Source organism: Corapipo altera, unplaced genomic scaffold (genome assembly GCF_003945725.1).
Source record: "Corapipo altera isolate COAL_440 unplaced genomic scaffold, ASM394572v1 45, whole genome shotgun sequence".
Taxonomy (NCBI): Eukaryota; Metazoa; Chordata; class Aves; order Passeriformes; family Pipridae; genus Corapipo; species Corapipo altera.
In genome coordinates this window covers 22,784,392-22,808,282 of record NW_020884877.1, presented here as the reverse complement: position 1 = coordinate 22,808,282, position 23,891 = coordinate 22,784,392, and the positions used below count along the sequence as shown (strand labels likewise).

Here is a 23,891-nt window from a genome sequence, read left to right as displayed (position 1 = left end):
AACATCTCCAGGGTGGGTGGTGGCTGTTACTGTAGCAATTTGCTCTGCTACTTCTACCTCTCATCTTGAAAGAACATTTATTAAAACTAGCAGATGCTTTCATGGACTTTAGAAGATGGAATGAGTTTACTAAGCTGACCTAGAGACACACCTGTTTGAGATATCTCATCTTACTTTCAGACTAATTCTTTCCCACTTTGAAAACATGGGATGTTGATGCAGTCATTTTTTGGACATATTAGCATCTTGGTTTTTATTTATTAGGATGTATATCAAACAAATTAGCTCTGAATGGAAAAAATCTGATTTTGTTTTTGCAAAATGTAAAGAAACCTTCTTAGAATTCAAACTGTTTTCAGATTTCAAACAACAACAGAAATATCCTTTGGCCTGAAGTAAGGCATAGGAACTTTGAAGCCAAAAGACTGTCCCCTTCTCTCTCAGAAGGAGAAGAGAATTGGTGATTGGAAGGGTACAGTAAACGTTGAGTCCAAAGCTCCTGGCATTGGTGGCAGCATTGTGGATGGCAGCTCATGAAGGACAATAAAAAATTTACCATAGACTTTTGACCCTGCTGCCTTGCCTTACAAAAAGTCAATGCCAGATACATTTTACAGTGTTTTAACTGTTTTGCACTGGCCTTTCCTTACTATTTCATATACAGATCCAGACACATTGACTGTCACAGGCTCAGGTCTACCTAGAGAATAAATATAATCCACATACTTTAAGAAATCTTTTAAAACTGCCTGAAATAACTTTTCAGTAGAAAAAACTTGACTTTATAGCAGCACTATCTTTGCAGGATAAATGTAAATGCCACAGCTCACAACCAAAAGCCATTTCTCTCCCGGGGTATGCATGTTTAAATAGCTCATTTCTAAACTAGCAAGAATTCAAGGCTGAATTTTCAAGTGACGCTGGCTGTGTCTGCCAAATGTCCCAGCCCAGTTCTCCAGCCAGCCTAGAGTTCAGAGGAAAGTCCAGATTTCTTAGTTAGAGGGTAAAAGTATCCTTGGCAGTTTCCTATAGTGTCTATGAATTATCACATCCACAAGTTGCTCAGAAACTGGAATACTCTTCCCAAATTTAGATTAATCCACAAAAGGTCAGTGATGACCAAACGATCAGCTTTTACACATGCAGCAGCTTGTGGACTGAGTCCTGTGGATGATCCCAGTGCTGTTTTGCACAAGGGCAGAATGAGATCCTTACTCATCTGGGAGGTGGGAGCAGAGGTTCCCACTCTGACCACTTACTGTAACTGTGGGCCATGAGAGGGATACTACAAGAGACAGTTTTTCTGGAGAGAGATTTCAGACCTCATGACACACTAGATACAGTGGTAGCAAAGCCCTCCTGAGAGGAAACACCAGGCACTCAGTGGGAGCTCCTTCAAGGCTCCTTTAGGGTACAGAAATCTCTGGCAAGTCTTTACAGACAAGTATGTTGCTGTGATCTCAAAGGGATGAGTCTGTAAGGCACACAGGCTGCAGATGGCTCACCATCACCCCCCACCCCACAGAAACCCAGCCAGAGCCACTGCTCCCCCTGCATCCCCTGGCCCAGCTCCAGGACAAATACAGTGTTATCAAAATTGTCCTCTTCCTGACCACTGACCAACAAAACTCCATCCTAAGTGTACAGAAATATACCCCTCCTCCCATCATCAAATTAAATCCAAGAGCAGTATAAAAACACAGAATGGTCCCTTAATCAATAAGCAGCAGCAATGAACTACAAACACTCTGCGTAACCAGTTCCTTATTCCCCTGTCTCTTTCTGCAGAGGCAACACACCTCTTTTTCAGACTGCAGCAGATGCTGGACATTTGTTCTGGCACCAGACGCTGTCCTGGGACCCTTCTTTCTTCCCTCCCCAGGCCGATCAACTTTGCAGTTCAAGGAATACTAATGCTTCCCTCAAATCCTCGCTGAAAGACAAGGCTGCATTCTTCTACTCCCAATCCACAAGGTAACTGTTTAGTCGACCCAACTTGCATATGTAAATTGAATTCTTTAGAAACCAGAATGCAGCAGGATTCCAGACACAGCACTTATGGGATGCTCTGGGACTTCTTCTCTCTTCTGTACATATTTTTCTGGGGAGAAAAATAGCATTGCTGGCTAGAAATGGGTGGGAAATTGTTTCCCATTCTCTGAACCTTTTCTGAGATTTCAGCAAGTTTCCATTCAATGCTGGGACAAAGAAAACAATAAAAAAATAGGTCTTTGAGAGTTTTTAAGGAAGTGACTACAGGGCGCGCCGTCTGCCCAGAGTAGCCAACAGCTGGCTTGTTTGGGAAGTCATCTGCAGTCTGGCACATCCAGCCTGCAAACCCAGAGCTGCTGGTCCCTCCAGCCTCAGGCAAGGCACTTCCTTCCTACGTCTCCATGAAGCTGGGCTCTCTCCATTCGTCCTGATGGAGCAGTCACTTCACATGGACCTGCCGAAGACAGTCCTGAGCTCACCTCTCACAGACATGTGCCCACTGACTGCAGTCACCACCGGGCTGCACTGCCAGCCCTGCTTCTTACCCTGCTGACTACTAAATCATTGCCTTCAAGTAGAAAGGCTCCAACAACACTGACTGAAAGAGGCTGGTGAAGCTGAATCACTGTTTGATTTGGGGAAATAAAGTCCTGCTTGATGATTTGCCCACATCCCAGGCAACTATGCCAACTGCTGGCCTGTTGGCTGTGCTGTGCTGAACAAAGCCTTTTCCCAGTTACAGTTACAGCTGATTGTGAATCAAGACATTTGTGACTGCCTGGCACCAGGCAGTGAGAAACAGGGCAGGGATCCTCCCTCTAGCTCCAGGAACTGGACAAATTCAGTGACAGCATTGCAGGGTCATCCCTGCTATTGCTAACTGTAAGGTTGCACAAACACAACTACGCAGCCTTCCTGACCTGGAGGGACTACCTCTGTGCAGCACCACCTGGATCTAAGTTGGACTCAAGATATTTGTTCCGCATTCCCTGATTCAGCATGGACAACCCAATCACACCTTCAATGCTGTGCAAAGTGATGGATTTAAAGATGATCTCTACTTCCCACCCTGGCCATAGAGCCTTATTCCAAAGATCTGGATCTTTTTCCTAAAGCTGCCACCGTTATGCTCACTGATCATTTGATCTTCTTTCTCTTTGGGGTCTCCAGTGATGTAATAGCTTTGCTTTGTACATCACTTTGAAATCTTTTGAGGTACAGGGCTATAACAGTACCAGCATACAGTCACTCTGGATAGAATCCTCTTGAGAGAAAATGGCACCTCCTGATGGGCAGAGGGTAATCACAGGAACCCCCCTGCTTAGGGGCAAAAAACAGCTGGATGTACTAAACATGATTAGAAAGTTGTAGTCATCTCCAGGGTCATCTGTGCTCCCCACCAGTCTTTACTGCCTCAGTGATTGCTCTTGTGCAATCACTCCATCACCTGAAATAATCCACCATGTAGCAGCACTTCTAGAATAGAAATGCAAAAGACTGTTTTGATCTGGTGAATAGAACCTGTAAGTTTGTCTCAAACTTACCCCATCAGCAATGCTGTGACATTGAAAAGTGATTAACTTTTGATTTTAAAGTGTAGGCTTTCCAAAAAACAGGTTTAAGCTTGGATTCAAACTCCACTCTTGGATTTTGAGTCCCCTTTGGGTGAGGAAATGAAATGGGAGAAATAACTGAAGGGTTGTTTAGTCTCCACTGGAACTGGCCTCAATACCCTAGCAGTCTGGTGTGTAAAACTTAACTCTGGTCTACTTTAGGGGTGTAACTACTTCTAGCTGCACACTGAAAACCCTGCAAAAGATGCAGCTCTGGGTACTCTAGCTCAGTCAGCATTTTAACACAGAAGACGTGGCACAGGTTTGGCACCAACAAGCTCCAGACAACATTTATATCCTATTACTTTTCTTGACCCTAGACATGTGATGGGATGAAATACACAAGACAAAAACCATGAAGGCATTGAGAAATCCTCCAAGAAACGCAACTACAGCAACCAGAAAGACTGTGTCTGTGGAAGAACTACCATACCCAGTGTCTAGGCCTCCCACGAACCTGCAGATGTTTGGAGGTGATGTGACACTGAATAGGCCAGGTTTAATATATGCTTATCTGCTGCTTTTTCTTTCACAGGTGCCAGTGTTATCACAGGTGTGTGACAATGCTGCAAACAAATTCTTGTAAGGTTTCAGTGTTCTCGGGCTCCCTGAGAAGAAAAGGGCTCTCTGAATGACAGACTCAGTGAGGTGGTGACTCACTGGGGTTTTATGCATGCTACTGATATTCCTGTCTCAGAAAAACACCATAAGAGGTTGCTTTATTAAATTATCTGTTCAACTATTTACTTAGGCCCTGCTGATTTAAATTTTTTAAATAACTTTCTAAAAAGAGAAGGAGATGCTGGTTCCTCAGCCAGCATTTCAGAGCCATCTATTTTACTTTCTGTCTTAATAATGCACAGTTCTCTCCTTTCTCCGGCTGATGGATAAACCCAAACACATAGACCAGAGAACTGGCACTGGGCTGCTGCTCTTTTACACATTCTTAAAAAGTAGCCTTCTGGTGTCTCATGTCACATTCTCACGGTGTTTGAAAGTTTTCATCTCAAGCAGAACATGTGAAGGTCCAGAAAATGCTTTCCAGTTACTCATCAGCAAAGCTTTACCAAAGGATCATCATAAATGCTTGGTGAGTCCTGGCTCTGCAGTGAATCACAGTTACGAGCTCGGCTGCATGAAACTGACAATCTTTGATACATGATTCACTCTAGAGTTGTTTTCAGGAGAAGGCAAACAGTACGAGAGTCTTCTGCCAAGGGGAGCATCTCAGTACCTCAGATAAAGACTGATCTTCAGCAAACCAGAGGATGAAACATCTTGATGCGTTGAGAGCCAGCCTACGTTACCACAAAAACAGTTGTGATTGCTTCCCTTCCTGGTTGTTTATCTGGCACTTCAGTGAGGCACTGCTGGTCAGAGATGGACTAATAAGGAGGGAAGGAGGAAGGAGTCTTCTTCATAAGCCCGAGGAGAACTTGGCAGGGCTGGTTTGCACCCATTTGCTATAACCACAGGCATTAACCCTTTGGAAGGAAGACAGAGCAGTTTTACTGACCAGCTGCTTTGTAGCAGAGAAGCCCAGGATATATTGTGGGTGTTAGAGGGTAGGATGGTACCAAGGAGCACATGTCCTCCCTTTCAGAGTGAGATTCAAATTGCCGATTAATCTAAGAATTGGCAGCAGAAAATGACTGTTCAGGTAAAACTTCCACAGCAGCTGCAGACAAGAAACTGTTTTTTCATTAGAAATATCTGTAAGCCCCCATCACTGAACAGCCAGAACAGCTTTTATCATTCTAAACCAGTCACTTTATGAAGCAGCAAGACCACAAAGTCTTTCATCTTAAAAGCTCAACAACAGAAACTTTGAAGCGGTAATGAAACGATGCAGATCTCCACTCCAAAAATTATAATGGTCCACAGGCAAATCCAAAGGCATCCTGGGAAACAGAAGCTGGATCTAAAAGTCGAGCTGAGACTTCTCTTTCTTGCAGCAGAAATAATCCCCAAACTGCCCTCTGTAGTATCTGTATAACCCCACTTCTCACAAGATGCAGCATAAAGTGAAAGTAAAGACATTTCTAACAGCTCTAAAAATCATTTGAACCTCAGATAAGCTTCCAGATAGATTTTACGCATCTCACCAGGGCAGCAGTTAGGCCACAGGGGTGACTCAGCACCACAGTGCCTAACATGATTCTATTTCTTTTTCATTTAGCCAGGAGCAAGAGCTTTCTGGGTTTATAACACTCAATACCAGCACAAATACCACATTCCCACATTTTTTCCTCCCAAAAAGTACTAACATATTCTCTCCACCACGGTTCCCTGTTAACATATTTTTTCTCCCTGGGGACCTGGGAGGTCCCAACAAAGGTGACAGGTCCACTGTGCCTAGCATGGCTATGCATGGAAATGGCCCTCCTTTTCCAAAGACACCAACCAGGCTAAACATTGGGTGGGATGGGGAGCTGGAGCTGGAGGTTGCCCCCAAGGGTCACCCATGGTCAGTGCAGCAGGACAGCAGCAATGCCCTCCCTCACTGGACCAGCAGCCATGCAGCAAACATGCCACCGTAAGAGACCATGATGTATGTATTTTAAATTATGTATATTTTGGAAACAGGTGACCTTTCAAGCCCAAAATTATAGTGCAGCACCCATGGGTTTCAGCAGGGCAGTCACCACATATAGCAACCTCCACCTGGAGGGCAGCCTCATCCATCTATCCCAAAATTTCAGTCATGCCAGGGAGGACCCAAACTGCTACTCACCGTCAACGGGGCTGAGGTAATCGTGGAGGTGTGCTGTGCTGGCTGCTCCCCCGCCCTGCATGAGGAGGTCCCCGTAGGGGTTTGGGTGGCCGGCCATCAGCGTCATTTGGTGGTAGTAGTCGGCGGGGTTGGCTCCCGGTGGTGGTGCGGGCAGCCCGAAGAGACCTCGTTCCTTCAGGTGCTCATGAGCCACTGTTGGAGCCGCAGGCAAGGAGAAAAACATGAGGAGAAGGTTCCCACTGCTATGTTAGACCTTGGTGCTGACGTTGGAGGCCCTGTCTCCCCCCGTACCCCCCGCCAGCCCCAGCCACACGGCTCTGTGTAGGGCTCTCGTGACGTGTGCTTGGGCGTGCTTCTGCGGACAAAAGAGACTAAGCTGGGGCCTCTGCATTCCTCTGTTTCCGCAAATTTATAAACAATCTCTCGTTCCCCCTTCTAATAATCCTCCCGTTCGGACGCAGCCAGCACCCCTGGGAGGGGGGAGAGGGCCCAGCTTGCCGGCAGCAGTAACCCTGTCAGCATTAACATCCCTGCCTATTAGAAAGGAAAGACAAATGCAGCCCAGTTCCCGATAGCAGCGTGAGGAAATTAAAGCCAAGGTCTAATGCATAGAACTAGGTTTAGTGTCTGGCAGCATAAAACCATTTTGGCTGCCAAAGCCAATTACACTCACTTTCTCCCAGCTGTAATTTTTCAAACCTGCCTCCCCACCCGCTTGCCCCATTAACTTATTTACCACCGCCTTAAACAAAAAAAAAAAAAAGGAAAAGAAAAGCAACCCCAAACACAATGCCTTTATTCCACAGCAAACAATGAAACTGGCTTTGGAAGGAGAGGACGAGGCAGAGCACACGCACACCAGCCATCAGACCTCTCTGGGGCGGGAGGCTGAGAGTTCGGATGACGTTTTAGGGGAGGGAAGAAGACACATGCATGTCCCCATCACTCTAGAGATTTTTTTTTTAGCCACAGAAGATGGTTTTATGCTGCTAGGCACTAATCCAGGGGCCTTGTTGCTCTCTGGTGCACTTTGCTTTGCAGCAGCAAAGGGCTGCCTGCCCCTGCAGCAGCTCAGGAGCCAGGAGATGTTGGGGTTTGCTGGGTGCACAGAGACCAGGTCCCCAAACCTCAGCTGCTCCCTGGGCACTGAGCCAGCCACCTGCAACCATGTAACGAAGCTCTTCTGATGAAGCAGGGCATGACTTATACCTCGCCAAGTGCAAGCAGTGTTGTGCATTTTCCCCTTTCCTGGCCTGGACATTTTTGTCACCAGCTCCCTATCACAAGGTCTGATGGGGCTCAAAGAACATGATTACCTCTGCCTGCACCCAGTGCCAGCTCCCCACACACCCTTGCCTTCCCCAAAATTGGCTGCAGGGCAGCTTCAGAGTAAGAAGGAAAAAAGTATGGCCCTTCTCCTTCACTCTAGAGCCACCCTGACCACAGATATAAAGCCCACAGGGGATAACCCAGCTGGCGTTGCCTCCTCTGCAATGTCAGTCCCAGACAGACCAGGCAGCCAGAGCAACTGTGACCCTCTTTGGGGGAACAGGGTTCCCAGTAGAGATGTAAGATCAGGGAAGCTCATAAGAGAGATGAGAGTGCTGCAGAAAGGAACGTACTTTAAGCAAAATATTTATAATATGATCCAGCAGTAATAGCTATTCTCACGCTCTGCTTTCTCAGTGCGATGATGCAAAACAAATGTGTAGTTAAAGGGGGAAAAAAAAAAAACCAAAAAGAGAGACAGCTCTCCCACTTCAGAGAGCAGCTGCAGAGCCTTTGCAGCTGTAAATCCCCCAGTTTTAGGGAATTTCAGTACTGATGAGCTACAAAATCACTGCAGTACCAGTAGCACAGTGTCTTACCGTCAGCGGGGCTGAGGCCCCTGGCAGCAGAGATGACGGAGAGCGTGGGGCTGCCGTGGACAGAGCGGAGGTAATGCTCCATGTGGGGTGCCACGTATGGGTGTGGTGGGCTGAAGGGTGACTCGCCAGGCCCGGCTGGGTGTGGAGACAAGCGGATGAGGGAGATGTCGGAGATGACGGGACTGCCGCTCAAAGGAGGAGGCCTGGGAAGAAAACAGAGACACGCTGTCACTCACAGCCACTCGGGGCGGGCATAGCTGCCTGCCACCCTTCTCTGTCCTGCCCCACTGCCTTTGCCCACGAGAGAGGAGTTCAAGCACATAGTGGGAAGAACATCCCCTCTTGGCATACACAGAGCCTGAAGTCCCCAAGTTTCCCACAGACAAGCACCTGTATTGCACTAAACATATATGCACGCAAGGTGGCTCACCCCAAATGGGCTGCTGTGAAAACGAGCATGAGCTGCTTCAGGCAGTGCCTGCACACACAGGCGGCATGGAACACACCCCATGCTAGAGGTCCCACCCTCTCCTTGCATGGGGATGCTGGCTACACAAGCTACCCACTGCCCCTGGGTATCCAGCTGTTTAGTGGTGCCATGTGCAGACAAAGCCCCGAACAGGGATGCCTGTGCAAGGATGCAAATGGCTCAAGGAGAATTTATGTGATCTTGAGCTGTGCTTTGCTCGGCCCAGCACGTGCAGCTTGGCCAGTGCCAGCAAAGCAGCTCTCCCCTCCTGCGTCCATCACGGCTAGCACAAACCTCCTTGACAGGCTGGTGGTAAGGTTCAGAGGGCAAAAGTTCATGAGAGGTTTTACTGCATGCTTTCTGGGGGCCAACTCTCTTAAATCCCTCAGATCTTCCTTGGGCCAAGCGCTACCAGAGAAAGAAGATCCCTGCATGCTGAGGGATTCAGCAGGTAACAAAAAAAAGTCGCATGTTTCAGTGTTTAAGCAGTTTTTTGAAGGGTGAACCAGGATGGAAAAGAAAGTCAGCGGACTTCTCCCAGCCACGTGTCCTACTGTACCTTCCAGCCTCTTAGACAAACTGCAGAGGGTGCAAGGACAGGAGAAAAAGTTACTCGCCCTGACTGGAGAAGCAGAAAATCTGAGCTAGACACCAAAAGAGGCAGAGCTGTCATTAGGCAAAACAAAAGAGCAAAATCTGCTTTGTATTAGCTCTCTCCGTACTCACAGACTGCTGGAAGCAGAGCTGTTGTTGACACACAGGTCACAGCAGGGACGGGATTTGTCCCTGGCTGGGTGCTCTAGCAAAGCAGAGAGAGATGGATGTGCACCCCAAGGGCTGCACCCTAAGCACGGGAGACAACAGGGATTTGCAGGTCAGGGATCTGGAACATGGGCTGATCTAAGGGAAGTTACTAGAAAGGTCCTTCCCTAAGACTATCCAAATATGCCATTGTATGCATATTATATTATGCATATAAGATCTGTCTCTCCATGCACAGACAACCACAAACACGATGATCTGAGCTGTTTAGACATGCCTCCTGCACCTCAGGATCACAGTCCCACCCTGTCTTATCAACAGTTCAGGTGCATTTTAATTTATTTGTAATTCTTGCATATCAACAAAACCACACAGAAATGTAATACAGGCTTTGCAGACTTATTCAGCAGTTTAATGAGCATGTTTGCCTTTGTTTGATCTTCCGTGTGTTTCTCTGTCTTTCTGATAAATTAGTAAACCTTGTGGCTTTTTGAACACTTTCTGATGATGGGTAGTAAATTAAATACCTTCTGAAATATTTATAGTTCAAAGTACTTTCCTGTAGCAATATACTCTTGTGGCTCGCTGGTGTGAAATACCAGGCAGTGAAAACCTATCAGATATAAAAAACTTGCCGAGAGGCACAGCCACCGACACAGGCACTCATCGGACCCAGGCCAGGTTTTAGCTAGAGGAAAACCCACCAGCATCGACCCTGTTTTCTTTTATGACACTGAAAGACAAACTGATGATGGCATGGCTGTTTCAGACCTCGTAACCTCCCCACCTGCATCGCCATGGCCTTCTGCTACCAAAATTATAGGGTGACCAAAGTCACTCTCCGGTGCCTCTCGCCATGATGTCAGCTGTGGTGGTGGCAAGCTCGGAAAGCTGCAGCCGAGGCCGCCGGGGCTGGTTTCTGTCGAGGCTGCTAATAAAGGCGGCCGAGCATGGAGCCGACCAATTTATTTCTACCAGGGAGGAGGGAGAAGTGAATCAAAGTCTCTGTTCCAGATTTAGTTTCAATTCATTTCTAATAATCTCCACCGCCTCATCTGGAAAAAATGAAACGGGATTAAAAAAAATGATGTCATTAAGAAAACATCTGACTAATTTTTCTTCTGACGAAGACTTAATATAAGTGAGGGGCGATGTAAATTAAAAGCAGCCCCAATCTTCCCTGGGCCACAGAGCCTGCCTTAATACATAAGCCATGAAAGAAGTTTTCTTACATATACAATAAGTTCCCTCTTTCATCAGTACTCACAGCTTCTCCCAAAAGGGTTGTGAACTTCTTTGATGCAGTCTTGGAACTATGTATTACCAGGTTTACGAGCCTTCGGAGCCTCTGCTGATCAAACTGTGAGGCCGACATCTAAAATGCGTATAACAATATGAAGGGTTTGCTGTTCATTTTCTCTGTGCTAAATTGGGCAGAAATGCTGGAGTCCCTCAGAACAGGAAAACCCCACCCTGTCCAAAGAGGTAACACTGGGAAAAAGATCAAGAATTCCCCCAAAATGCATGCAGCTGGTGTTTGAACATGAGGTTGGCCCTGTGCACAAAGACTGAGCTGGAGAGCAGGCTGCTCCTTGTGGCTCTGTTTAAAGCCCATCCTTGCTCATTGTTCCATCTGTGGACTATGACAGCCATACTCTCATCCAGGTCTGGCTCCTGTGAGCCCTCCGAGGCAGGGATCACTTTTGTACACCTACAATTCTAGCAAAACACCATCCCATGGTACAGCACATCCCAAAATAACATGGCTTCCAGTAGCTGTCTACCAGGAACAACTCACTCAGCCAGAGGGATCCTCTGCTCCTAACTCCCCAAAAGTTTGATTTTTTTCCTGCTTTTCCTGCTCCCAGTTGCATTATTTCTTATCTAAACCCTAAGTCCCACACTGAGCTATTGCATTGGCATTGCAACAATACAGTGAGAGGTAGTGGTAGCCTCACAGGTCTGCTTCTGGTAGAGAACCATCAGATCCTGCTCTTTAGAGGCAGTGGAAGAGAGACGAAGCAGTGCTGGGAGAAGGTAACTCTGTCTCCATGCCCAGCTCACATCCAGGGCAAGTGGAACATGCCCCATACCCTGTTTTTAGCTTGGTGTTGTGAACCAGCCCATGCAATAAAGCCATGGTGCCAGAGCTGCACTTCTCAGCCTGTCCACAGAGCTCCCTGCCCAGACCTCTGCTATCCATATCACTACCATCTTTCTTCCTGGATCCCATGGACGACGGCATGAGGAAAACACCCCAGCACCTGGGGGAGAGCTCCTGGCTTTGCTGAAAACAGCGCTGTAAAAACGGTGCCATCTGCAGTAGGATGAAGGATTTCACCTGACCACATATATTTCTCTAGAAAGTGGGATTCTGGTTTTCAAATAGGCTAAGGGAATTGGGTGTCCAAACGCCATTAAATTTAATGTGAGCCAGGGGCCTGTTTTCCCTGTAGCTCCAGCAAGAAGCCCAGGCTCTATAATTAATGCCCAGGACTTGTAGAGCAATTTGCATCTCTGACAAAGCACGTGAGCCTGGATTCATTTCCTTCCCCACCCAGGAGAGGCTTTTCCTTCGCTGCTCTCTTAACAGAGGGAGACACTGAGGTGTGGGAGACATTACCTGATCCCACCTAAGGGTTGCAGAGCCTCATGGTGATGCTGGATGCATGCAAGCTGCTAAAGGCTTTACAGAGCCGGTCTGTAGGTCCACCTGGGCAGTGGATGACTCCCCTTGGAGAGTAGAAATCCTTGCACTGTTTACCTGGCTCCAGCTGCCTGCAGAGCAGAACTGTCGGGCAGAGGTAACATGTGGCAGTGGAGAAGCACAGTCAGCAAAAGGAGAGATACCAGCATCTGAGACATGACACATACTGCTGGTGGGACACTTTGGTGGTTTCCCAGGACCTGGTTGCTCCTTAATGGTTCTTCCACTGGGGAAAAGAGATCTGTTTAATTCTCCTGCCACTTTGGTTTTTCTGAAAGGAGTGACAGCTCATCTGAAGCTCTGCAGTCTCATCCCAAAGTATGGGGGAAGGACCCGGCAGTTTTCCTTTGAAAACCAAGGCAAAAAGACATAGGCTGTGGTTTTAGTGAGGCAGACCACTGTGTCCCTGTGTGTGCCCTTGGGGCTTGGCAGTTGCTTGTCTTTGATGCCACTGCTCACAGAAGGTGCGTGTGTGCTGCGTGCAATGCATCACAGCTGGATGCAGTGCTGAGAAAGAATCCTCGTGGTCCCATCGTGGATGAACTGGGGCTCCTGGGAAGGCAAAACCTCAGGGACTGGCAAAACCAGTGCAGGCTGCTACAAACAGGGCCTTGGGGTGAGTTTTTCTCATCCTGCTCTCCCTCTGTGGACATGCACCAGCAATCCCAAAATCTTGCGCGGTGGAGATGTGGTAACATCTCGCGGTTGCTGCATGTGAGTCTGGAACCTCTGCAAGGGGCACTCAGCAATGAATGTAACAGTTAAAAGAGTTGCACATTTCTGAAATAGCCTCCATCAGTTAAATAAAACCCAGAAAAATGGGGACAATTAACCAGCACTAATGTCCCATGACTAGTCTAAATTAATACTTAAGTGACAAATAAATTTATTCAGCTGAAAACAAAGGGCTGAATACTTTTCCATATGCTTAATGGAATATGGACACTTGAAGGCAATTGTTTTGTTGTAAAAAAAAAAAATGCATAGCTGCAAAACAGACATGGAAGTGAGAAACAGAACTACCCATGGAGCGGGGTATCATAGCCTGGTAGAGTTTTCTTACAAGAGAAAAAGCTTTTAAAGCCAACAATCCTGTCTAAACTCCACACAAAAACTTTTGCTTTTGTTTTGTTTTAAACAGAACTTCCTGGTCTAGTTTTCCAAGTACTGTGTACCCAGAATATCACCTAATGTTTGAAGGAGATGGAGGGGAGCCATATAGATGCCCAAAAATGGACTGCTCTCATGGCAGACACTGTATGTATGGGATGCCAAAGCTGTATTCAACAGGAAACCTTAAGTGCCTCAGGATCCATGCTAAATGATTCAGTCTAAACAGCTCTCACCAGCCCCTCAACTTCACATCTGTTTATTTCTGATTTAAAGTCCCTTACAACAGGAAGGGCGAGAGGTCGCAACAGTTGTGCGGTACCCTCAGGATCAAACCCCACGAGGTCCCTCAAAACAAGGTACCTTTCAGAGGTCAAACCTGGGCCACGACTATCAAATTCACATGGTATTTGATCACTCACAAAGATTTCCCTCCCTCCCATTTTTTACGCTCTGAGAGCAGAGGATGTATGGAAGGAGCAGCACAGAGCTGCCGTGCAGCTGCCTCTCTCCCCCCAGCCACTGCCAGGGAGCGCAGGGCAGCCTGGTAATGAGGCGATGGGGAATCACTCGTGCTTCCCAGCTCTCCCAGCACTGCAACAAGCTGATAATTATCCAGTAAAGTGACCTGCTGCTTGAATATAAGGCTGTCGAATTGAAGACGCCAGCTTATGTGTCCCGCTACAAAGAGATGGGGATGGGGACTCAAGAGACATCACTGATAACTCCCAGACCCTGCCCCTGCCAGGATGCTCAGCACAAGTAATTTTATTTTTTTTTACCCTGGATCTTCTCAGCTCTAAAATAAGGTTCATAATTTTTTTCTCACACTCACAAAGATGAATATATAGCAAATCAGACCTATCTTTGCTAATTCAGCAATTAATGCTCTTACTTATAAGAAGATGTTATGGAGACTGTGAATCTGGACAAAAATTTTTACAGCTTGCCTGCAGAAATTTAATGGGCATGGTTCATGCAGTTTCTATTTTCTCTTTTCCCCTCAAACATGTCTTTGAGGCACAGGAGGCATAAAAAGTAATTTTAAAAAAGATTTTTAACAATAAAAAAATCTATTTAAAAAGATATTTTTTAACAGTAAGGGCAAGTTCCCATTGGATGGGTTTATGAACGAAACTGGTAAATTCAGGAAGACTGTATGACAAAAATGGATGTTTTTCTAAAAGAGCTCCAAGTTCACTGCAAGGTTTGAAGTTTTAACAGCATGAAATAGTAATTTCTCCCACTGTAGAAGTTAAAGAGGTGAATCCTATGGCCAGCGTGGCCAGTGTCAAATTACATAACTGTGGTAATTCCACTGGACCTTAACAGACACAGATCCCTGAATATGAAATGCCTTATTTGTGAATTTATGGTTTGGGCAGTGCTTTGAAAAGGATTTAGGTACAAAAAATCCCACTCTGAATCCATTGGCAATAGTAGTTGTCATGACATAAACTCTAATCTTGCACCAGTGAAGCCAAAGGAAACTGCCTCTGATGACAGGAGCAACAAGAACAGGTCTCCAGTGTGACTCCTCTGTTTTTCATCTACACAGTATCATAACCTAAGGCAGGTACAATTTCTTAGCATAATTTTTTTCCATCCCTTAGAAAGACATGTTCAAGACTTAATGTAACTTCTAGTGTAGGAGGGAAATTTAAAATATTTGTTCCAGATAAGAATAAGAATTTTTTTGTTTCAAAAGTGAAAAAAAAAAAAGGTAAAAGTCTTTTATTTTTCCTTTTGAAAGGTCATTCCATTTTCAAACATACCTGACTTCAATTCTCGGTCTAAAATATCTAAACACAAGAACCAATCAAACAAAAGATTTGATTTCACCTGATATATGAGTATTATTTTTTAATCAATGAAATCAAAAGTGTTTTGGTTTAGAGCTTGAAACGTTTTTTCATCTAAGTTCCACCATAAGTTAACAAAGTTTTTGAGCTCACAGGTTGTTGGTAGCCTCAGGGGACAAGGGCAGCTTCTGGAGGGAGCAAAGTTGGGAGCTTGAGTACAGGAATTAGTTCTCAGATTAAAAGCTCTCCTAACCACATATGGTTTCTTATTGTATTTATGCTGCATTTACCACAACACAGGTCTAGTTTTGGCTGACATTTGTAGCCACAACTGCAACACAACAACAATATCAATATTTGCTTTTAAAATGGAAAAAAAATGCAAATTTTTATAAGTAAGGTTGCCCTCCACTATACAACATACAAAGAAGCAAGACATCAAAGGCAGAAATTAGGGGTGATATGGGACCTTCAAACCCAAATCAAATTAGTGTCTTGGGGAGAGATCTTTGATTTAAGCTTAATAGTGGTGATTTTTTCTCAAATTGTTTTATACTTAATCAGCCACACAACCCACGGTGCAGACATATGTTCCCAAAGCACATCAAAGCAAGTAAACATTCTGTTTCAGATCCTAATATCCTTTTTTATCCAATTATCTTACTTACATGATCTTTTAATTTAAGTTCTGAAAGCCCACCTTTTCACACAAGCTTTCCTTTAGCAATGGAGGTAGAAGGATGACCAGCTCAGTTCTTGTGAGATACTCGCCAAAAAAACCACACAACGAATAAATCAAAGCACAGCAGATGAGTCTCTAAGATAGTTTCTTGAGAGATTAATGATGAAAGCCTTCAGAGAAGCAGGATATTTTAAGAAGGGGAACTTCAAGGAAGGTAGCTGAGGGCGAGTGAGGGAAGGAAAGTGAGAGAAAAGACATAAAGGAAAGCATGGATAGAAGTGCAGGAGCCAGTAAAAGGAGTTCAGTGACAAATCTAAGGAGCAGTGCAAACCTGGAGGCATGTGAGCTTCAGGCTGAAACCAACAGGCATGAGAATGTGATTCCAGTAGTCACTAAATTCAAGAGCTGGGGTATCAAAACACTGCAGGCTCAGGGCTGGGAGGGGATGAAAGCTGGGCAGTGGCATGGTAAGCTGGAGGAGCAAGCAAGGAGGGAAGCAGTGGGGAAAGAGATGCAGAGAGGTGCAGATATGGACCAGATCCTGAGGGCAGATCTGAGGGAGATCTGAGAGGATTGAACATTGGTGTGGGGATGCGGGAAATGAGTGTTGGAGAGATGTGTCAGATGTGACACAGCCATTTCTCTGCATCTGATTGTCTTCCCTTGGGACACATGTTGAGGATATTAGCACTTTCAAGTGAATACTTTGCTTGCAGCTGTGAAGACACTGGGCTTGGGAAAACAAACGGGAAGTGCATGTTTGTGGGGAAGAAATCTGAATTTTTGATCCCTGCCCAGTGTCTTCTTCCTATGCTACTTTTGGGTGGCAGCTTCTCTCCCTTATAAGGTAATAACATCCAAGTGCTACAGAAGGGTTTAACATTTAAAAGACTATTCCTATAGTACTTCTGAAAAGTCTCTTTTCATGTTATGCCAGCACTAACCCATTGAGGAGAGAGCAAGTCAGTGGCAGCAACACCACAGCAATGGAGCTCATGGAAGAGTCAGGCAAACCATAGAAAATGCTTATTCATTCATCACACTTTAAGTCTGCCTTGGCTCCATACCGTCATATCCCAGAAAAGCAAAAAAAGACCATTCCTCTTCATCATGACTGTAATACAATCAACTGGCTGCAGCATTACTCTAACCAATGTTAACTAACAGAGTCTATGTCTGACATCTATAATTTCATGTTAACAAATTAGGTAGACTCCTGCATTTCCTGGTACCTTGAATGCCCAAGAAGCTCATAACTTTTCTTTATATGCAAAATGTCAGGGAAAGGGCAAACAATGTTATGCCAGAAGACCATAGCCAAATCACTTGGTTGGAATGTGCTGTAAATCACGGGGTGAACGGAAAATGAATCTTTGTTCCAGGATGGTGACTTCCAGCATTAATGCTTCTGCTAATATGCTTCTTTTCTATTGGGAATGCCCTCTTCCCATAATCCAAGGTCCTAGAACTTAAATCCTATAGCTAAACAAGACACCAAGGAACAAAACCCTACATCCAATTAATTACAAAAACCTGCAATGTCCTGCTTCTCTTTTCTAAAGTACAGGGGAAAACCGCTGGTGTTCAGGCTTTGGACAGATGATGTGCTTGCTCTAAGCAGCAGTAAGCTGCTGTAACTAACTGGAAGTAACCAAAAAGCCATAGTTTACAAAGGGGAATAAAACAAAATGGGAACAGGTACAGCACAGATCTCTACAAAGCCTTTGCAGACACAGCAGTCAGAGGAGCTCTGTCTGTATATAGAGTTGATTGTGATAGCTGCACAGAAATACATCTCACACACACACACACGCACCAGGTATCTGCCTCTGGTGCATCACAGCACAAAGGAGAAAAAGATGTGCATTCCCATAATAACAAAGCTTTTGGTTGGGGCTCCCTGGGTTTTTTGCAGGAATTAATTTTACTGGCATTTGACACATTTTAAACAGCAACAGCACTCACGGTAACCTCCAAAGGGATATATTCCTGAACAATATATAATAAATACATTGATTTCTAATAATAACCATCTGCCCTAAATCTTCTTGCTGACAGGTTTAGTTGGACCAAAGGCCCTTTTCACATCTACTTCATGACAGTTCCCATCACTACATAAAGACTTTGAAGTGCCCTAACGTGCAGTAAAATGCGAGATAACCTACGAAACTGTCAATATTTCTTCACTTCTAAAAGGAAATGCTAATGGCACTCAAAGAGCTCAAGATGTAATGTAAGATCTGATCCAGCAGCCTGGCTGATCTAACCAGCCTTTCCTTTGCTACAAGTATGCTGAAAAGTAAGCAATTATATGGTGAAGAGCAGAACTAGGTAAAAGTTTTTCAGTGATATGAGTGCAGAGAATAAACTCTTTTTATTCCAAACAAGCTTTTCGCTTGGAAGTGTCTGGAATTTTCTGTACAAAATAAGAAAATTAACAATAAATCAGCACTTCAACTTTAATTTCTTCTAATTTTAACCTATTTTTTTTCTTTTCTGTTTTTTTTTTATCATTAAAAAGAAAGCGAATCTGAATGAAACACAAATGTTTTAAAAATCTGGGCAACATCCAGCCAGGATTTAATTTTCCATAGGGAAAAGATGAACACAGTTCAGAGAAAGCAGAGTCTCTCTCCAGGTGACTGCAATAACCAACTGGCATTTCTCTACTACCAGCTCTAGCCTGAAATGTAAGACTGATAAAGCCTCGATAGCAGGAGAAAGCAAATGCAATAAACAGAAGCCCAGCCTTATGGCAAAACCCCAGCACTGCTCACTGCACTGTACAACTTCAACATGCTTCAAAGGAGCCAGGATGCTTCCCCCACCCCCCCAAATCATCATCTCACGGTAAAAAAGATGAGGTGTTTTGTATCTCATCTGCCACGTAACCACCCGAAAAGCCTTTCTTCCAACACTCTTTTGCTCCCAGGTCTGTTGGTGTCACTGACTACAGCTGCTCTCCTATTCTTCCATTTTTTCAATGGCACAGGAAAATAGAACACATTTATCAAGGAAGGAATAGGGATCTGATGTTCCCCAGCTGTTTACTGCTGAAAGTTTACACTAGTGCTTTTCAACCTGTGGTTTGCAAAACCCTTGGGAATCACTAAAACTCCTTCAGGGGCTATGAAAGACAGTAAAAAAACCCCTGCAACCCTCTTTTTATGAGCCAAATTCACTATACCACATTTAACAACTCTGCTAGAAAATTTTTAGGGAGGCCATAGACTGTAACAGCTTGAAAACCCCTCATCGACTCATGCTTCTCAAAAATCAATAAAAATTAAACACAAAACATTCTTAGAGTAATCCCTGACCACCGCCCCAATCCATCCAACATTCACTGACGTCAGCTAGTGCTGGATGCATGTGTGTTTCAGGCAACTCCTCTACGTCGGCGCAGAGGTAACCCCATCTCCCATGTCAGCAGCCCTGTGTACCTACAGCAATACCTCCTTCCCAACACTCTGCAATGGGAGACCTGAGGGCCTCATCTTTCATTCTCTTATCTCATGCAGCTATTCCTTATGCAGACACATTTCTGTATACAAATCCCATTATACTTGACCCTCAGTTCACCCTGTTTCCATTACAACGCTGTAGACTCAACCAGACTTGCTCCAGTGCCAACTCCGTGCTGTCATTCCTTGCGCAGAGTGGTAATAAAGAAATCACTGTTTTAAGCTGACAAAGAACAGATTTCTTACTAAGTAAACACTGATGTTTTGGTAGGGAAATTAAGTTATAAAATTGTGTCTACAAAGGGAGACCATACAGATGGAGTTTGTTAAAAGACAGCAATACAGTCAACAGCGGTTAATTCAATTGCCTGCTACTTATCAGATTTTTTTAAAAAAAGGCTTATCCAGCTTTTGTAAATGCAAATGCAGAAAAGCATTTCAAAGAGCCGTTGTCATCGTAGCTGGAGAGTGATGTACACACACACGTGGCCTTTCGAGGTCAAAGAAGCCACCCTTGCGCATCCGCCGTGGCTGTGCTGGTGTCCAGTGGGTCTGGTGCTCTCCAGCCTGGCAGGAGAGGAGGTCTGAGAACAGACAGCTCATCACTACACCACGCCCCTGCAGTAGCTTCTGCCCTTAGGGCTGTGCCGTGGCCTCATTTGCCCTGGCCACTGCTCTCTGTTGCCTCTCTGTCTGCATGGGGCCTCACATCAATATTAGATACAGCAGATCTTCCTTCAACTCAGGTTAAAACCGGGCACTAGGCTCAGCTGGGTAAAAGTAGGAAATTCAGTATCTCCAGTCCTTAGCTGATCCTTAAATTATCCCAAACTGACCTTAAACGTTGCATCTGTCGCACAGCCACTCTTTACCCTCCCCTTTCCAGGGAATTGCAGCCGGATTTGGGGTGCTGCCTGAAAAGCAGGGGTTTTTTTTACAGCATCAGTGCTGGCAAAGGCTCCCAGACATCCTACTCACGCTCACAGTTCTGGTGATTGTCCATACTGCTGACCAAGAAGGAGAAAGAGGAGGATCCTCATCACTCCACAGTCTCAAAAATCACCCTTCTTGCATCTCACCAAACAGCACTTCATGCTCCTCTTGTGGCATTTAAAGGTGAGAGGGATGAGACCTCCAGCCCCGTTTCTGCACACTCTCAAACTATGCAGAGCCAAGGAAGAGACAGCTGCTGTCTTTGAATGGTCAACTGCAGGTGCTCAACTCACTGGTTATAGCCATTGCTTTCCACAACAGCAGCCAAAGTCTGTCTGAGATGGTACTCTAGGTAGTCTGAATGAAACCTCAATGCAATGGGGACAGTTTGAAATGACTAGAGAGTTGTGGGGTTTTTCTGAACATTTTATAAGGAAGGATAGAGAAAGTGATTTATTTTTTGCATAGGATAAAGTTCATTATGGGATTCAGCACGTTGCATGATGTAAAGCCTCAGGTGAGCCAAAAGGTGTTAACACTGTGTGCCCTTTAAGTGATGCACTCATTCAGTAAAATGAGATGTGCTTAGGTTGGAACTATGTAAATACACTCATTTTATTAATATAAGGTAAAAAACTAAAAAAAGAGATATTGCTGGATAATTAAGTCACCAAGTATTGGTTCTATTTAAAATTCAAGAGAAGGGATATTAAACATACTCAAATTTTAATGAAAACATTTGCAGCAATTTTAATAATTTAGCACAAAATATTATTTAAACATTTGTCTCTGGTTTTTGAAAAAGTAAACACAGGGTCATTGTACTGTGGTCTGGAAATGAGAAATCAGAACTGCTCAGTTGCAGCGGACTGCTTTACCTGTTTTAGACAACACAGTGGCAAACAAACCAAGCCTGGAAATCAAAGCTAAGCTGAAATACCAGCAGTAAGGTTTTCCATGTGGTAGCAGCTTTTGCAAGACCCATCGGTCACCTTTTTGCACCTTCAAGTATCTTTTGCAGCCCAAAGTGACTTCAGTGGGGTGTAAGCTCCCACATAGTTGCAGTAGGCTGCTGATGGGATTTTGATATCAAATATTTCTGTCTCGGAGTTTACTCTGAAAATAGGACTTAAGGTCCTATACTTTGCATGTTTTGGGGTTTTTTTGTTTAGTTGTATCTGCTGCTTGATTTGTTAAAATAAGCAAAGGATGTAATAGGCGAAAATAATGTGAATTTTTAAAATATTTTACAGTTTAAATAATCTGTAGTGTTATTATTAACCAAGGAAATCCAACTATCCAGATCTGAACTGCTAAGATTCACAATTCCCTTTGTGCACATCACATTACAGTACACTTTTTAAAGCTGTTCATAATCTAATAGGAAAATAATTTCTCTTACCCAGCATGCAGTACACATTTGGTACTCATGAAAGCTGTAAGGATTAATCAACCATTCATGCCTGCTATAAAAGAGCTTCTAGCCAACAAAAAAAAGGTACAAGAATGCACAGGCCATTTTCTAAGGTCAGTCATAGAGCATCTGAGGGACAGAGCAAGTGCAAGAAGAGTTATAAGGACCTATTGGTACAAGATAAACTTTTAATTACAAAAGTCCCACTTGAAAGCTCTCATTCTGCTGTTCAATGATACAGGAGAAAAGTTTCATGAGCCAAAAATTAACATCAAATGCAGCCCATGCTATTGTACCCATGGATTTTTACCAGATTCCCTGGCTACACCATGTCTATCTTCTACCTTCAGACTTCAAGAACAACTTCTAAAAGTCTACAGTTTCATTTTAATCAAATATTTGTTCCTGGATGCCAGTGGCTCTTTCAATTGAAACTCAAATTTGATCAGGGGAGTGCAGACCATGATGCACTGTAGGCAAGGAGACTAACTTTCAGCCTAGCTTTCACCCAGTGAGGGTGATAACAGCAGGAGGAGATTAGACTGAGACCTTGCACTGGTAAGTAAGGAAGACTACACACATGCAACACATGTACGCACAAATCCTTACTGCTCTGAAAATTCACAGATTGCAGCAATTTCACTGGTGAGCATGTGAACCACAAAACTGCCCTACCTGGGAAAAAAGCCACCAATGAACACGAGGCTGGAAGGGCTGGGGTTGGGTTTATGAAACACAAAGCAATTAAGTCAATCACAGCAACCAGATCCTGGAAAAAGGCCAGTTTGGCAATGTAGTCAAAAACCAAATGAAGGGATAGGAAACCACTGCACCTAGTGCAAGATCTTAGGAGGAAGCACAATCTACTCTTCAGTGCAAGGCACCTCAAGGAATTTTCTATCCCTCAGTTTGTGCTATTTACTCACTGAGTCACCCTGGGAAAGGTCATTCACCCAGTATGCTGCACCAGAGTGACATACCTGAAGCAATGTGACATCTGTGCAGAAAAGCCTAAGTCTGCTTACCATCCATACTTATCAGAAACTGTCACACCATTCACCAGAAATGTGAATCCTGCTCTGCAAGCAAGGAGACACCAGGATGATAGGATCCTGTGGTCCATCAGTACATCAGGACTTGAAGGGAAAGAAATTACAGCTCACAGAGCTCCTACTTTCTTCACATTTGGCAGAAGCTTGCTCATAAAACAAACAAACAAACAAACAACTCTTTGAAGAGTTTCTTATTCTTGTGGTAACACTCGTCTGGGCACTGACAGGATTCAAACCAGACGCGGTCGAGGGAAGTCTGGAGTCATACCAGGTTTAGATCTCACATGCCAAGAGAGGTCAAGACCTAGCCAAGCCTTGAATTGATGACTTGCAAAGAAAATCCCAGGACACAGAGGAAGTGGTGTTGGTGGGAGAGTGCCTTTCCCTCTGACTCATTAGGAAACACCATGTGATGATGCTCTGGTGAGGAATATGAAGTGGTTGTCATTCCTATCTCCTACAGCCCAAAAGGCCAGTGTATTTGTCCTCTGTAAAGGTCCTGTGGAACTCTTAAAAGACGTGGTTTTAAAACTGGCTAAATTCCATTTTAGTCTCTTACATTCTGGTCATCACATCCCCCGAGGGAGGGTTTGAATTTCTCTAACTTAGCCTAAAAAATGGCTTGGTTATGTGTGCATGTACAATACCTTTTCCAAAGACAGACAGAAATCTATTTGGACGTTGGAACTTTACTATTTTTTCAAGTGAATAAAGTGGTTTGGGGTCTGCTGACACTGATTTCATTATGACTACTTCTCTGTTTAGAGACTTCTACTGGACACAATATACAAAAAGGTAATAACTAAGCATTAACAGGTACTGGATAAAACTTTGCAGATACCCCAGTGTTCCTCAGTTCCTAGCAATACTTATTACAGAGATATCAGCTGGGCTCTGGAGGACTAGGAAAAAAAGGAAAAACTAGAAATAACTTTTATATAATTTCTCCCCTGGGAACAAACTGCAAAATCTTTCTCACTGGTCTACAGATTATAGAATTATTCACCCTGACATGGTTCCTACAACAAACTAATTCTCATGCTGTACTGTGATCCCCAAGAGATGCCATCACAAAATGCGTGCCTTGTGATCAGGGTAATACAGCAGCAAAGATCTCATTTCAGTTACTCCCAAAGAACTAAAAACATGATTGGCTCCCTGAGGGTCTTTTCAAACAAGCAGGACCAACACAGTCTGACCTGACCAATGGAGTACCTCAAACACTGCCAATTCCTTGAAAATTTGCTCTTCCTAGGAAGCAAACACCAGGACATTTTGTCCACACAGTA

At 44.5% G+C, this 23,891-nt stretch overlaps 1 protein-coding gene across 1 annotated transcript in view; it reads right to left on the bottom strand.

Moving 5' to 3' along the window:
• GLI2 (GLI family zinc finger 2) overlaps positions 1–23,891 on the bottom strand; it is a 190,880-nt gene that overhangs the window by 33,345 nt on the left and 133,644 nt on the right. The window contains exons 4-5 of the mRNA XM_027637474.1: positions 8,208–8,410; positions 6,340–6,531 (exon numbers count right to left, since the gene is read on the bottom strand). Of these exons, the coding sequence (XP_027493275.1) occupies positions 6,340–6,531; positions 8,208–8,410 (395 nt within the window). The remainder of the gene's footprint in view (positions 1–6,339; positions 6,532–8,207; positions 8,411–23,891) is intronic.